The 15,748-nt window shown below is 47.7% G+C and overlaps 1 protein-coding gene and 1 long non-coding RNA gene across 4 annotated transcripts in view; one reads left to right on the top strand and one right to left on the bottom strand.

Annotated features, from left to right (window-relative positions):
* Window positions 1–3,943: 3,943 nt before the first annotated feature.
* On the bottom strand, window positions 3,944–9,556 carry LOC137862707 (uncharacterized). Its single transcript, XR_011100486.1, has 2 exons — window positions 9,364–9,556; window positions 3,944–4,505 (listed from the first exon to the last, which is right to left on the bottom strand). It is a non-coding gene; the product is annotated as an uncharacterized lncRNA (long non-coding RNA).
* A 180-nt stretch (window positions 9,557–9,736) lies between these two features.
* The window catches only part of SLC25A26 (solute carrier family 25 member 26), a 96,319-nt gene continuing 90,307 nt past the window's right edge, over window positions 9,737–15,748 (top strand). For 2 of the 3 annotated variants that reach the window (XM_068694433.1, XM_068694424.1), the window contains exon 1: window positions 9,773–9,805. In XM_068694433.1, the coding sequence (XP_068550534.1) occupies window positions 9,788–9,805 (18 nt within the window). In that variant the 5' untranslated portion in view covers window positions 9,773–9,787. Of the gene's footprint in view, window positions 9,806–15,748 lie in introns of all 3 variants that reach the window. The other variant, XM_068694431.1, reaches the window with a different exon arrangement.

Below are 15,748 nucleotides of genomic sequence, written 5' to 3'. Positions count from 1 at the left end.
CAGCCCACACAGAAGCTTGCTAAACTACGGCTGATGCTCAGCTTTATTTCTTCGTGAGAAATGGCAGCCAGTAACGAAGCAGAGCATTTAGTCGATGGTAATAAATAAAATTAATTTCTTTCTTAACCAGAAAAATGGAAGGAAAGAAAAAAAAAAAAACAACTAGAACTACAGGTAGGTGATCAGGCTCTTGTTTTTTTCTTGGAAAATGTGACAAAAAAAAAAAAGCAAGGACTTTTAAGGAGTCAAATGCACACCCTGAAGCTCATTAGTGTGGCAGAGCAGGTTCCTCGCTGACTTGGCTCTGCCATCACACGTTTAAGCCTTAAGCCATTCTCTATTAGACATACATTATGAAAGAGACTTTACTCCTCTGACCACATAACACTTTCTTTCCTCTTGCTTCAGCCTCCTGCTCTTGGCAGGAGCTGAGTCTCCTCCAGGAGCCGTTGTTTCCCTCCCCCTGCCCAGGACTTGCTGCCTTTCTGCTGAGCCTCCTGGCTGCCTCCAAGGGCTGGGGCTGAGCCCTGCTCCCCCTGCAGCCCCCTGCCCCTGCCAAGCTGCCCCGGGGAAGGGGCTGAAGCAAGCACAACTTTCCCAGAGTATTTCAAGGCTTTTTTGCTCTCAAAAGCAGCGGGGTGTCCGGGGATGTGTTACTCTCTCTGTCAGTGGCTGGCTTGGCTCCCTGTGCATGCCTTGGTGGTTTGCACTGTCCTGAATAATGCCGCCAAGGGACCTGCTGCTTGGAGAGCCAAGGAAAGGTAGAGAGCCCAGGCTGACAGCATGAACCTATCTGTGGCCCATCAGCAACTCACTTTGAGACTGGGGACTCTCAAGATCCAGTCATTGATTGCTCAGAAAAGCTTACATTTTCTGTAAAAATTAAAACGGGTGACTGAGATGCCATGTAAGCGCTTACTGGCTGCACAAGGGCAATGTGCAGGGTCTGTCAAGAACAGACCAAGCATCTAGGGACGTTGCTGGCACTGCTTGGTTCCTGTGCATTCCCTCATTAGTTCTTTGTACGCTCTTCCTGCAAGTGACTGCTACCAGGGCGTGGAAGGACGGTGCTAACCAGTGCTGACTTGGCTTCCTCTGCTCTGCGCCTCATTACTCGTAGCTCTTGGCACATCGATAAAATGTTATCTCCCAGATAAGCCGAACACAGCACGCTGTTGTCTTGACTTGTGCACTAACGCTTGGCCTCTGCTGCTGTGGGAAATAGCAAAGTGGGAAGGGTACATTCAGGGACACGACTAAATTATCTCCTTGGAGGCACTGCCTGGCACTAGCACCGCAACCACTGGTGCCTGGGGGGGGCTGTCCTGGCAGGTGCCCCCTTCCCTGCTGGGCACCATCTGATTCAGGAGGACACGAGGTGTCCTGGTTTGACAGCTGAGTGACACAGGGAGGGCTCAGGACCTGGTGCAACAACAGCATGAGCTGCATGGCAGTGAGGTGCTGCAGCGGGTTGTGAAGGAGCAGGCCTGAGGCCATTTGGCTACAGCCCTCTCTGAATGTGTGAGGAGGCCCAGGACTGTGCTCGGGCTCACCCAGTACACAAGTGGTGGGAGCACCTGGGCTTCGGGGAGGTCCTGGTTGGAAGCTGAGGCTCACCAGCACACTTTTCAAAGGAAGCTTTGGAAATATATCGTTAGTATGTGTGTGTGCCAGGGGAGCAGCGCAAGCCAGCGCCTGTGTGCCCTGTGTGCAGCTCCTGCGCTGGCTCCCCAGCACGCACACCAGGCACTCTAACAAGAAGAGGATCTTTTCTGTGAGCCTTTCAGTGATCCGTGGCCGTCTGCGTGAACACAGCAGGAGGAGCAGCACAACCATCCGCAGCATTGACAGCAACCAGGCTCGACCCATCAGTGCACTGCGTATTTTCAGCGAGGACCGGGAAATCAGTTTACCAAGGAGAAAAACCAAACGCCTGGTGTTTAATACCCTTGCTTTTCACCTCCTCCCTGGGGCATGCCTGTGGGCCCTGAGGTGTTTTGCCTTTTATTTCAGTCAGCTCCCCAGGGGCCCCCAGGCCTACGAGGCCTGCAGAGCCACCATTAGCCCAGGGCCCAACCTGCCGCAAGGCCCGCAGGCCACGGGGGCACCGGGAGCTCTGGGGACAGCTGAAATATTTCAGCCCTCCTCCAGCAGAACCACTTCGTGTCCTCCATGGGGGGAAGAAAAAAAAGGAGAATAGCTGCATAAATTACCAGTGGAAGCAATTTCTTCCGTGACAGTCCGCTCTGCTCCTAAAGGACCAGTATATACTGATGCTAATCAGGCTGCCTGCTCGTGTCGGGAATTTCAACACAAGCAGGGACAGGAGAGGCTCTGCCTTCAATCCGGAGGAAAATCTCCTCCAGTAGAGATTGCTCCCTGGTGGCATGGGCCCTTTACCCTTCTTGATCAGAGGAAAAAAGTTGCTCCTAGGCAGTACCTGGTTACCTCGGGCTCTGTTTTCATTGCAGCAGCACGGGGCAGAGCTGCACTGGGCATTAGCAGTGCCAGGAAACATAACAGTGCTCTTTGCAGCTTTCCTCTCCTAGCCCAGAGAGAAAACCTCTGGTAAAAAATGAAAGCAGTAAGGAATTGCAGGGGCTGGTAGGCTCCTTTAAATCGTTCGCAAGCCCTGCAGAGGCAAGGGCTGCGTTCTGTGTTTTAGCACCTGCAAAAACCACTCAGATCAGCAACTTGCCAGAGCTACAGAATACATAAACCTGATGTTTTTGCATCTCTTTAGTATGTGTTCTTAGTGGGAACCAGCTGAGGAAGTTCATGGTTGGTTTTTGTTTTCCCCTCTCAAGAAAAAGTAGATGACAAAATCACAGAATCACAGAATTTCTAGGTTGGAAGAGACCTCAAGATCATCAAGTCCAACCTAATCTCTCTCCTTATATTTTTCAAAGGAGACTAAGAGAAGCCACTTCTGTCTCCTGCATAAAATATTCAACACGGCTCATTATTTTCCACATTCTGTTATAAATCTCTAAAAGTAACAATTGCAGCTGGAAAAAAACCTGCAGCCTACAAACCCTGAGACATTCCTTTGGGCTGACCTGTCCCCTCTCTGTGCCCCAGCCTAAATGGCAGTGCATTGATGCCCATGGACTTGGAGTGAAATCAAGCTGTGTATCAACTGAGGTGGGACCCAGTGGCCCCTTTGGGCCACTGTTTTTTAAAAAACACCATTTTGCTCAGTATTGATTGCTATCTTCTAGCCTTCTCACAACTCATAGGGATTTGGGGGATTTCTGGGGGAACTGGGATGAGAAAGAAAACTAAGAGCCAATATTGAGTTGCGCTGTCTGAAACTGAATGGCCAGAGCATGACTTGAGCATGGCACAGCCACATGTTGGGTGAGAACATGGTATTAAGGCTTTTTTCCTACTTGGGCACCACCTGCTGGCATTTAATTAAATTAGCATCAGCCTGATATTAAACTCTCTGCAGTCCCTGAGATTATGCCAGTTTTTTGTGTTTTTTTTTGTTTGTTTGTTTGTTTTTTTCAGATGAAGCAAACTAGACAGGAGCATGTTTTCATCACCTTGTGCAGACCCAATGCATAGTTGACATACCTATAAATATATTTTTATATATTTATATCTCCTTGCACAATCTTGTGCTTTTAAAGTTGTGGCAGGGAGCTCTCATGGAGATGTTTCTCTACATGACTTGCTGCTGACAGCCTGCAGGACCAGCTGGGAGCAATGTCTCTGGTGGGATCACGCCAAGGCTGTCCACATCACTGCCTCTGTCCCCACAGCACCTGCAGCCCTTCCCTGCCCTGCAAAAACAACCAGGAGGACAAAAACAGGACTGGAAATAGCCAGGGCTGCTTGACTTCCTATAGCCCCCAACTACAAAGTCACTCAGCTGAGAAATACTGCCCTTGCTCACCTGGGTGTAATAAATGGCTCAGTCTTCAAAATAGGACTATAATCAAAGTTTACAATTTATTAAAGGAATAGAGGTAAGCAAACAGCACTGGGTTAACCACTCTGTTTTTCTTAGACTTGTGGCTATACAAGGGTATGTAAGACAGAAGGTCACATTCATCATACCATGCGGCCCTAGCATTGTTCCACACTGACACGAATCAGACAAACATACTTCACACGGGCATCCCAGAAGCTGCAGGGCTGGCAGTCACAGCACATCACACCCATTGCTCATCCCAAGGTATTTCCTACTCAGCTTTTGGCTGGGAGTTTCGCAGCTGGTTCCAAACAAGCTGTTGTTTCTCCATATTGAAGGAGAAATGATAACCAGGGCTTGGATTGAGAAGGCTGAGAGGAAATGAGAACCGACATCCAAATTCCTCATGGCTTGCAAGATGCGTGTACACCACAGGAGGAGACAAGCCAAAAAATTAAAAGCTATGCTTGCAAGAAATTGCACTGAGAGTGGAAAAACCCAACTATTATTTTCACTGCAATCTGCTGTTGAAGGCTCATGGTCTCACTGGTTCCCCGGTGCTGTGGGAGAGCTGTGTCAGGTGGCTCTGCAAATGGAAAGAAAAGTCCTTGGAGATGCATGGGAGTGTTTACACATTACCTGCCTGCAGAATATAATAAATTTTATAAACAGGGTTGCTTTTGGGAGCCCTGTGCACTTTTTCATGTTCGAAGCACATCCACATCACCTGTTTCAGCAGCAGCTTTCCCAGAAGCCTTTCAAAAAGGCAGAGAAAGCCTTTACAAGAGAAATAATGATACTGAATTTTAACAGAATTTGTTACTAAAGAGGAAAACACATCTTCATGTCCTTCCTGCAGTAATAACAGTCCTCCAGTTCTTAGAGAAAAAATGAAAATGGAGCAGTGTCAGCAGTTGCGTTTGTGATGAAAATCACACCCATGTGCAGAGGAGCGGGGGCTTCTCCCGGTCCCTGCAATTCCCTGTGGGTCTGACAGAGCTGCTTACAGAAACACAGATGCAGACATCGAAATGCAGAACCTGGCAGAGCTGTGACTTCTCCACATGTTGGAGACATCAGCAGGGGTCAGGGGACACCCTGAGCTGAGCTGCCCAAGGTCAGGGCTGGGGGAAGCAAGCCCCTGCCAGCTGCAAACCCTCCTCACTCTGCCTGCAGTGACCAGCACGGGCCAGGACCCAATGTGCCCACAAGGCTGCACCCTAAAAAAAATGGTAGAAGGATTTTAAATGTGGTTTGTGAGCAATAAGGCTTCCCCTGCGCTGGCTCGGTCTGACAAGCTCTCCCTATACAAATTTCAAAGAGGGTTTTGCCCTAGTGAAAATACAGTGAAAGGCTTTTTTATATGCTTTTTAAATCCTATGCAATCAAAAAGCTCTTTGAAGCTCCAGGAGCCTGAGACACTGTCTAGAAACATCTGCTTCTATTTTTCTGCTGGATTTTCCCTTGATGGGAATCAAAACCAATTGAGCCCTGGTTAGGGAGGAGAGGCTGGGCAGTGCTGGGCTGGACCACAGCACCTGCACAGCTCAGCATCACCCGGCTTCCCAACACCAGGCTCAGCTTCCACCGCTGCTCTCCTCCACAAGGATCAGCCTCAGGAAGCTTTTGTCTCCATTCAGCCCCACTCGTGCTGACGCAGAGCTTGATGGACGGCAACACTGGCTTCAAATGTGCTCAGGGCTGCCTGCCCACAGCAAGGCTGATGCTGGCCAACCTGGGGCAAGATGGGGATTTGAGCTCCACATTCCAGCAGGCTGGAGAGAACATGAGTGGATTTGTCATTTAAAAGCATTTCACAGGAGGCATTCATTTTTCAATGAAAGAGCTTGGAGAAATATTACAAACTGTGAGCATTACTTTATGCTTCTTTCACAGCAGGCCTGAGCCATCTCATCTGGCACCCTGTGAAGAAATTATTTGAGATTTTCTAAGAAAACCCACAGCTAATGGAGCAGCTACCTTGCTGCTTCTCCCAAGAGGTAATCGCTTAATGTGAACATCTCACAGTCTTCAAAGAAAAATACAATCACCAGGCCTGCGGGTCATCATCTCCAGCCCTTCTCTGCCTACAGATGCTGCCAGTTTCTAGCCCCACAGATGTGTCCTCCCCTAACCCCATGGCCTGCTCCAGGCCCCACACTGAGCTTCCCTCCTGCTGCCAGCTCCATCCAGCCCCACTGACACCCAGCATGACAGCCACAGGGGAGAACAAAGTGGCAGGGGTTGGAAAGCTCAATGTAAAATCCTGTGCTTGGCTTCAGGGTGAAAATAGCCTACTCCCCACTCACTCACTGGGTTTCTGTCCTCCCTACTAGCTCCAGGAGGAGCATCAGAGCACCACAGCTGTGTAGTCGGGTGGTGGCTGTGGCAAAAATGATGACTTCGCATTCAAAATACATGCAGTTAATGGGAAGAAATTTGCAGAAGAGACTTGGTAGTGGAACAGGAAGGTTGTGAAAAAGATCCAACGCCCCCCAACAACACCCATACAGAAAGACGAGGGAAATCGTCAAGGCCTGAGGCTGGGGATGCCACAGGATTTACAGTGCAGCACGAGTGGCATCTAGTGGCAAGGGACAGCGATGCTTTTCTTTTGCAGAGCAAAGTCTGCTTTGGGGTGAAAGTAATGACCAAGCCCAGGCACGGTGCTGGGTCTTCTCTCCTTGCTGCTCAAGTCTGGAGCCCAAACTGCAGTTGGCCTGCCTTCAGGAAACCAGCATTTTCCACTAAAAATACGTCCCCAGCAATTCAAGCAGCACTGGGCTGTGGGGTGCAATAGGTTCCTGAGAGCCCCCAGGCTACTTCAGGCTCCTTTTTGGGATAAATCAGCAGGAGAAAGGCTGCTGCTCCATGCACCAAGCAAGGCAGTGTGGCAGAGGATTTGGGGGCAGAAATACAACAAAAGCAGTCACATGCATTAGCCCAGAGCTACGGACTAGGAAGGACCCCTGATCTGCACAGAGCCCTGCAAGCCACCTGCCCCACCAGGGCTTCAGCTGCCTTGCTACAGGAATGGGGAAATGAGAGGTTAGGAGGGGTGGGCTGGCAAACAGCTCTGGAGGAGCCACTCTGCAGAGCAGTTCAATTGGAGGAGGTGGTGAGCAGGTTGCTGAGGTGCCCCTCACCAGTAAGATTTGGCAGCAGGGCACTGCATTAACCCCACCAGCTCTGCCTGCATGCAGTCAGCAGGTTTTGCTTGCAGTCTCACCCCCCATGGGGTTCACATGTGGAGGGGGAACCCACAGTGCCTCCAGGAGCCTTGCTTTTCCAAGAGACTTTGTAGCTCCATGCCCCGCTCAGAGCTAAGTAATCCTTGGCTGCATGTTATTAGGATCCTCAGCATTTCCTCCTGTAAGTCTTGACAGCATGCTGACAACTCAATTTGAAAGCCAAGGTGTTTCCTTGACGTGGGACTTTTTCTAAACGGGAGGCAGAGTACATCAACCCGTGGCACAATTCATTACCCTCATCTCAGCATATATGGCACATCAGGGAGAAAGCCGTGACGTTTTGATTTATACAGGCTAATCAAGGAAAAAGCTATTAACCGAAGGGCAATGGATTATTAAATAAAATGACGGAAGAAACAGGATGTCAAGACACCAGTTCTGACTCTTGGAAAATGGAACTGCTCTTATCTATGCCGAGTCCTCGCTGTGGAAGTTAGAGCCACCTCTCTAGTGGAGATACCCTCACAATTTTAAATACATTAAGGACCTGATCCTGCTCCCATTTAAGCATTTAGAGCATGGCAAGATGATTGCAAGTCTGAATAACTTGACCCAAGAGCTTTCTCAAGAGTGCTCAGTAATAATGAGCTCAGAGACCAGGGCCTGGGTGCTGCCCCCCACACAGCTCTGGGAATTGCCTTTGGCAGCAGGGTGAGCTCTGCAGGGCACAGGCTGGAGGGCTGTCCCACAGCACATGTCCAGGCACAAGAACAGGGGCCATAAATACCACACTTGGCATCTCCTTCCACCCTGAAGTCTGAGAGCTGGGCAGCATCACAGAGGATGAGAAGTGTATAGTGCAGGTAGGACAAGTGCAGAGAAATCCCAGCCCAGGGATGACTTCCATCACCGTGCCCTGTCTAAGGGCAAATTTAGGGTGTCCTCTCTTCATTAAGAGAGCCTTTTATTACCACCTCAGCCCTGAGGAAAAGGCATCCTCCACATCCTGCTCCTGAAGCTCTCCCCCATCCTGGCCAGAAAAGAGAAGCCCCCACACTGCCTCCCACTGTGACCGAGACCCCGGGTGCTGGTGCCTGATTTTCCCAGCCCACTGCACTCCCAGCGGGTGCTCTCTGAGCCCTGCAGCAGCTGCCTGCCTGAGCCTTGTTATTCAGCAGCAACCCACTTAGAAGAGCCAGAGGATGGGGACTCAAGCAGAGCTCAATATTCTCCTACAGCAGCTTTCAGGAGCCTGGTGTTGGTGCATGACAGCTTCTCCTTCACTCCTAATTAACACAGTCTGTTGTTTGGCTAGGGCTTTCTTTTCTGCTTATTTTTTTTCAGTTTGTTTTCCCATTTTGCTTTTTAGTGCCTGTTCTTCCTGCACAATGCAAACAGAAAGCAGAGGCCGAGAGGCCAGGCCCTGCAAAGGCCCAGCCCAGAGACACCCACAGAGCTGCAACCCTGACACCACTCCTCCAGCTGCAGGTTCACAGAGAGGCAGCTCTGAGCCATGCTTGGCAGCTTGCAGCAAACAACTCGAGCCACACACGGAGCACAGTGAGCAATCCCAGACCCAGCAGCTTTGCCCTCCCTGCCCACCCCAGGGAGCTGGTGGCACAGCCCTGAGCCCTACCAGTGCTCTGAATGCCACAAAAGGCTCCCTGAGGACCTTTGGCAAGCACACTGCAGGTGCAAAGAGGAGCTTGATCCTGTCTACTGCTCTTGGAGAAGCTTGCTTAGGAAAATTCCTTAAGGGAAGTGCCTGAAATCCCATTATACAACCCCCTTCCATTCTCTTGCTTAACCTGTTGGTGAGTATTTCCCTAAACATGGGTTGTAAAGGGGGGCAGCTGGGGTGCCAGCAGTTCTCCAGCCTCCATGGTCTTGAATTATCTCAGAGCCCTTGGCTGAAATAGTGCTTCAGGACCTGCACCATGGTACCCTCACTATCTCTGTTAGGGAGCTCAGCAGCCACATGGCAGTGTTGCCTCTAGACTCCAGATTATTAACTCTGCAGACAGACACCCACCTGGTCACATTAAGCGCTCTGCTGAGGTTTAGACAGGAACCTGCAGTACTCACACTGCCCTTCTGACCTGGACTGGAGCCCATATTTACCAGGACATCCTCCAGCCAGCTGACCAGCATTTAAGACAACTTCAGCCAGACACAGCACTCTATAAAATTCCTAAGCAGAAGTAGTAACAGAAGTAGCTATTAAAGAAACAGAGTAAATAGATTTTTTCCTACCTTTCTGTTCTACTCTTTTATCTTACTTTCACCTAAGTTTCTTTTTAGCTTTCTCTTCTTTTGGTGGATTCTATTTTTTCAGGCTGAGGCCTATTACTCTTCTAACTCTACCCTACTACTCTAGGAACCAGGAGACTTCTGAACTTTTTCTCCCCCCTCTATCCTACACTACTTCTCTTTCAGAAAGGAGAAAAGACACAACCCTTCCCTTGAAGCCCCCTCCTCCCCATCCTTTTAAAGGATTGTTGTTCCCAGCCCAGGCAGCGAGTGGCTTTGATTGCTGGTAACTGGGATCAGCTGAGGAAGGGAGGGATCTGTGATCCATCACAGATAAAGCTAAGTGCAGCTACCAGCCATTTTTCTTCTACACCAAAAGCTTTCTGTGCTGGGGGCAGCTGCTAGTAGTCTGCCTGTGCATACAGGGATGCATTCTAAGATCAAGGTGAGTCGTAAAGCTCTTTTTCTTGCAGTGAGTGCCCTTCAGCGTGAAGGAGCTGAGTGCTTCTCTGCATTGATCCTTCTTTTTGCACAGCAAGATGATCCTGAGTCTCGTTGGTGTATTCTTTAGATGAAAGGCAGCCTCTGTGTTTATGTGGTGCTAACCTCCAGGTCTGCAATCGCTGTTCTGGGTTGTGCTTGGTTGCTCATCTAAGGTTTCCCGATATAAGTTTGTTTCCAGATTTTCACAGCTGGCTAAAGATATAGATATACTTGTGGCTTTAGGGTAACCCTGAAGCAGAAATGTGTGATGAGCAGTAGATGAAAGCCAGCTGTCCTGTTCTTCCTGTGTGGTGTCCAAGGCACTGAAGAAAGCTCTTGCACATGTTTCCAGGTGTGGGGAAGTAGCTTCCACTTAATACAGCAAATGTAGGCTTGTCTTGAGTGATTCACAGAGGTGTTTTGTTATCATAGCCCTCTATTGAAGGGAGTAGGTGGGCTCTGACGGGGCTCTTTCCTCTTACTATCAGTTTTCTTAAGCTATCAGCCTTTGGGTTTTGAGCTCTGAAGTGACCATGCCCAACCTAAGCAGTTGGGCAGCCCCTGGGGGCTGCAGGAGCAGGGGGTGATGTGCTCAGTCAGCTCTGTGTGCTGAGGGCACTAACAGAGAAGTGAAAGGAAGGGGAGAGAAAGGTCAGGAAAAATCCTGCTGATATCAGCCCCAGGCTGGTGGGAATCATCTCTGAATGACCTCTTGGGTGCCCTCTACTTCTGGGTTATCTGTGGCAAAGGAAAATGTTGGTGACAAATCTGTCAAGCAAGGTTTTCTCCAAAATCAATGAAACTACTTTCCCCTAAAAGGGATTTCTTGGATACTGCCACAAAGCTAGCATCAGGAGAGAAAGAAGCCATCAGGTTTAGATGTCAGCAGTGTCAGTTTAATGCTAGAGGGAATGATTTGCCTGCCAATCCTGAGCTGTTTTTTCCCTGTTGTCACACTTCTGGCTGGACCAGAAGATGCTTGCAGAGAAGTTTAGTCACACAGGGCAGCAAGAGAGGGATGCCTGATGTGGTTACAAGTGGCTCTTTCCAAACCCAAGTATGGGTTGAGATTTCCTGCCTGTGTCAGTCCTGGCTCTAGCCTGGGTGGGCAGGCGATGGGTTTCTCCTAGGAAAGTTCTCCTCCCTCTCTCCCCCTGCACTGTGAAGGAGCAGAAGACTCTGCTCTCCAGAGACCTGCCCTTTTGCTTTGCTCCTACTGCTTTGTGGCAGAAATACTTCAGTTCTCATGCTGGCATAGCAAAATTCGCTTTGGCTCCCACCAGTGGACAGTTCTAATTTTCAAATGGCCTCACCAGCCTGCGGAGGATGGCTGGGTGTGCTGAGGATCACAGCGTGGCTGCCTGAGCTGAAGGAGACAGCTGAGATGTGTGCTCTCCGGTAGGCTGTGAATAATTCAAGTGTGCTGAAAATGAAAGGCAGGTGCTCTAAAAATGGTTCAAAAGCATCGGTGCCTTCTGCCTGAGGATGTCCAGGCCCCCTTACAACATTGTGAAATTGTCAATTTGAAGCAATAAGATACCTTTATGGCTTTAGCATCAAAAGCGATGTAATGGCTCTTTGCTGTCAGAGGGTTAAAGGCTTTCTCTAAACTGCAGTGTTTTCGGGGAAGATGTATGTAACAAGCCTGGCATGGTGCAGTCTGTCACAGCTCATTCAGTATCTGCAAGAAATAGAGCTGCCTGAACAGTTCCTAATGCAATCTTCTAGTTGAAAGCGCTGTTACAGCACACAAACTGGAAGGATGGCATGGGGAGGGTTTTAAGGCAACTTCATTTGGAAAAGACTCAAGAGTTTTCTTGGGTCAGAGGGAACTTCTCATTGTTTATTTTTTTTGTGTTTTTTTTTTTTTTTTGTTGTTGTTGCTTCAAAATTACTTTCTGAAGTATAATAAAAAACGAATGGTAATTCAATAAGTCAAAGCTGGAGAAGGCACTTTATTTGGAAGCATTTAACATTTCAGTGGCTTCCGTAGTGTTTTCCAGTTTCCCTGCAGCAGCCTGGCCAGAACTGAGTCCCCTTCCCCTTCTTCCAGCCCTTGCAGGGCTTGAGGACCCCTTGGTACCTCATTGCATCGCCTTGATTTTGCAGACTGTCACTTAAATAGCATCACTTCGGCTTCCTACACCAGCTATTATTAAACTGGCTGAGCTCCAACACCCCAAGCCCAGTTGACTTTTCTATTCCAATTCAGCTGGGAAAACGATGACATTGTGCAGCCTTCAGCCTGCCTTCTCTTTGTACGCGTCTCAGGAGATGAATAACTTATGATAATGTCATTAGCGAGGGGCCCGAATGATTGCAGTGTGCGCCTCTCCCCGCGAAGGAGCCGCAGTCTGCGGTGGGGACGCTAGGTGGTAGTCTCAGCCCAGAAACGCTTGGAGCTGTGGGGACTGTGAATTTTGGGTGTGTGTCAATGGGATTTGCTTCTCCCAACGCGCAGTTTGAGAGCAGCTGATGGGGAAGTGTTTTTCCAAGCCGAACCCTTCGCAGGTTCTGAAGTTTGTAACAAACTCCCGGATGATTTCCAGAAAAGGCGGATCTGGAGCCTGACAATTTTTGTGGTTAACTATTCCTGAAAGCACCAGTGAGATCTTTCTGATGGCGTGAGCACAAATTCTGGTTTATTTTATTATTTTTTTAAAGCCCAGTCCCTAGATACGTCGATGCCTGGAGTCAATGGGACATTGAAGACATGGCAGACCCCCCCCCAACCCCCCTCAGTTTGGAGCAGATGTATGAGCAAGTATTACCTAACACTATAAAAGTGTCCTAGATTGGCTATTTTATAATGCTTGTTTTAAATTTGGAATAAACAAGTGTTGACATACAAAGTCATGCTAATTGTATCCGATGTGATTACTCAGGTACAGTCAGCTTTGTGTATGTCACAAAGTACCCACTTGCTCAAACTCTTTGCTCGGTCTCTAACATGCTCTAAGTTCAAGCCTCTGCTCCGGAGGAGGCAGCCCAGAAGCTTCAATTTGCATCTCCTGTAGCCAGCCCAACACTGCAAGACATTTCCTTTCATCTGCTTTTCCCCTGAGAAGTCAGAATCATTAAGGCTCAGTACCGCAGGTATATTTATATGAAATGAAATCTGCATATGCCATAAACTTTCAAGAACAGAAGAATCAAATAGCAGCAGTGAAGCAGAAGAGGCTCAGTTGGCTCCGCTCCTCGCTGACCAATATTCAGGCTACGTTAGATGCCCTGGCTAGGGAGGGGACTTCTTCCAGCTTGCTCTGAATCAAAGAAAAGATTCCCTTTGACAGTGATGTTAAGAAACACTCAGATGTGTTCCTACTTGTTTTGTTCAGCATGTGTTTAAGTGTGAGGGGAAAATGTGGGGGTGGGGAACTTGGAAATAACCTTTTTTAATTATGAGATATCAGATTGACTGAGAATTGAATCCAATTTTCACTCTGATGGACTGGGAATAGAACGCAAAGAGAACTCAGGCATATATTACTTGTAACTTGACTCTTTCACAGTTTCAACAGATTGCAAACTAGTATTGATTTCTATACATAAGCTGTGAACAAAAAAGAATTACAAAACTTTTCAGCAGCCTGAAAAGCCAATATCGACCAACCTAGAATGGCATTTAGGAGAGCGATGCTTAGCTGATGAAAATAAATGGCAGTAAAATAGCTTCTCACTTGTAATTTTTATCTAATATTGTATCAGGTCTGTAATCCTTTGCAAGTGTCATCTAATGCATCACTGGTGACTGGAGAAATGTGTGGAATAAATAAAGAGGATGCCTGGATGTGGAATAGCTAACCACCTCCTATCTTCTTGAAAGGCTTCAGTTTGATGCATGATATTCCTCTGATGAAAGTATAAAATCTACTCTGTTCCCAAAGCTAGTCTTATTCTTGAGCTCCTGTAAAAGCGGCGCTTTGACACCATCCATTTATTTGTCTCCCTGCAGCCACAAAATCATGTGGCTGTGCTATGGCACTGCTAACAGGAGTGGCTGTGGGGTCGCGAGCATAGATTAGAACCATTTCTATTTTAATATTTCACTATTTCTAAATATCCAAAGCAGAGGAAGGGAGCAGAGGACAGAGGATGGGCGTGAGCTGTCAGGCTGCTTGTGAAGGGAGCTTTCTAGCAAGAAGAGCACAGCATTGCATACAGGTGCCTGGCATGTTGACATTAAAAGCTAGGTCAAAAAGCCCAAAATAAGACAAACATTCCCCAGAAGAGGGTGGGAATGGCTCCTCTGGAGATGCCTTCTCTCTGTTGTCTGGCCCCAAAATATTACTGCCCTAGCATATAACAAGCATCCCTAGTTTTTAAGGGGAAAGGAATGAGAATTTTTCTATCACAGGCCAATCATTTTGTCTTGTTTTTATGCCATGTTTATAGAATCAGAATATCCCAAGCTGGAAGGGACCCACAAGAATCATCAAGTGCAACTCCTGGCTCCACTCAGGACCACCCAAAAATCAGACCATGTCTCTGAGAGCATTGTCCAAACTGTCCTTGAACTCCAGCAGCTCGGTGCTGTGACCACCCTGGGGAGCCTGTCCCAGTGCCTGACTTCACCCTCTCCTTCAGTGTATCTTCACCCTCTTGGTGAGGGACCTTTTCCTGACATCCAACCTAAATCCCACCCGTCACAGCCTCATATCATTCCCTTGGGTCTTTGTTTTGGTTTCTCCTGCTTTGGAGTGGGAGGACAGGGGGTGGTCATCCGCAGAGCACAGCATGAGGGCTTGGTCCATCTGAATGTGCAGCTGCAAAGACTGCTTCTATGAGTGCCCTGCTATGGAAGCAAAGAGCCTGTGGAGCAGGTACCAGGTCTCCGAATGCTTCTGCCAACGGAAATTACTATTCATCATATTAATTCTGAAAGGACATAAATTGTTGTCAAATACAGGGGGAGGTTTCTTGCAGTAGGATATTGGTGTTTCTAGTTCAATGCATGCTCTGCTGGACTGGAGCTTGAATCTTAATCTACTTCTGGCCAACTGCAAGCAAGAGTAGCTCCATCCCTTAGGTTAGAAACATTACCACTTGACTGGTATCTTAGTTTGAAATTAAATTAAACTGAGAAGCAGGTGTTGCATATGACCAGACAAAGAAGAAGTTCAGCAAGCCTCTATCTGTGTCTTCAGATCAAGATGAACTTTGATAAACTTGGTTATTAAAAAAACAAGCAACGTTTTTCTCCCTCATCTGACTTGCAAATGAAGCTAAACTTGCATTATCAAATCTGATTGGAATTTATTTTCAGCTGAAGGGTTCACCACAGACTTAAAAGACTAAAGCCAAGATCGTAATTGCATATTGTGGGCTGCCCCTGCTGCAAAAGTTCTGCTGATTTCAGAGCAAAAATCTACTTAGCGAGAGAGCTTTTTGTGCTAAATGAATAGTTAGAAATGCAGTAATTGATGTTTCTCATTCAAATGCAGAAAGAATTTTGATTCAGATCCCTCCTCCCTCCCTTTGAAATGCTATTTACCTACATCAGAGTCTAATAAGGTTAATGCGCTAGATGTTCCCCCAGTGTAAATTGTATCAGTAGGAAGAATGCTGCTTGAATAGAGTCCTCCAGCTCTATTCATTTGCTTTCAATGTGTCAAATTAATTTTGCCACATGGGTAATAAAAGCTGTGCTTCTGTGTATTTCTGTAAACATTGTACGATTTAGAAAGTGTTTATGATTTCTTTTAACAATGAAACTTAAACTGTGCGCAGTCCAATATCAGCAAGTAATTTCAGAAGCGACTGAGGCATGTAATTGAGTTTGTCAGTGTAATTGTATTTTGGAATAGATAGTGGTATGGTTTTTTTAGTTGCTAGTGAGTCTCATATTTAGTGTGCTGATTAATTCTATTAGAGAAGTTAATTAGACTGAGGAGGTGGGGGTGAG

The sequence above is a fragment of the Anas acuta genome, chromosome 11 (assembly GCF_963932015.1).
Source record: "Anas acuta chromosome 11, bAnaAcu1.1, whole genome shotgun sequence".
Taxonomy (NCBI): domain Eukaryota; kingdom Metazoa; phylum Chordata; class Aves; order Anseriformes; family Anatidae; genus Anas; species Anas acuta.
Note: the sequence above shows the minus strand (reverse complement) of the source record. Positions and strands in the feature narration are given on the sequence as shown.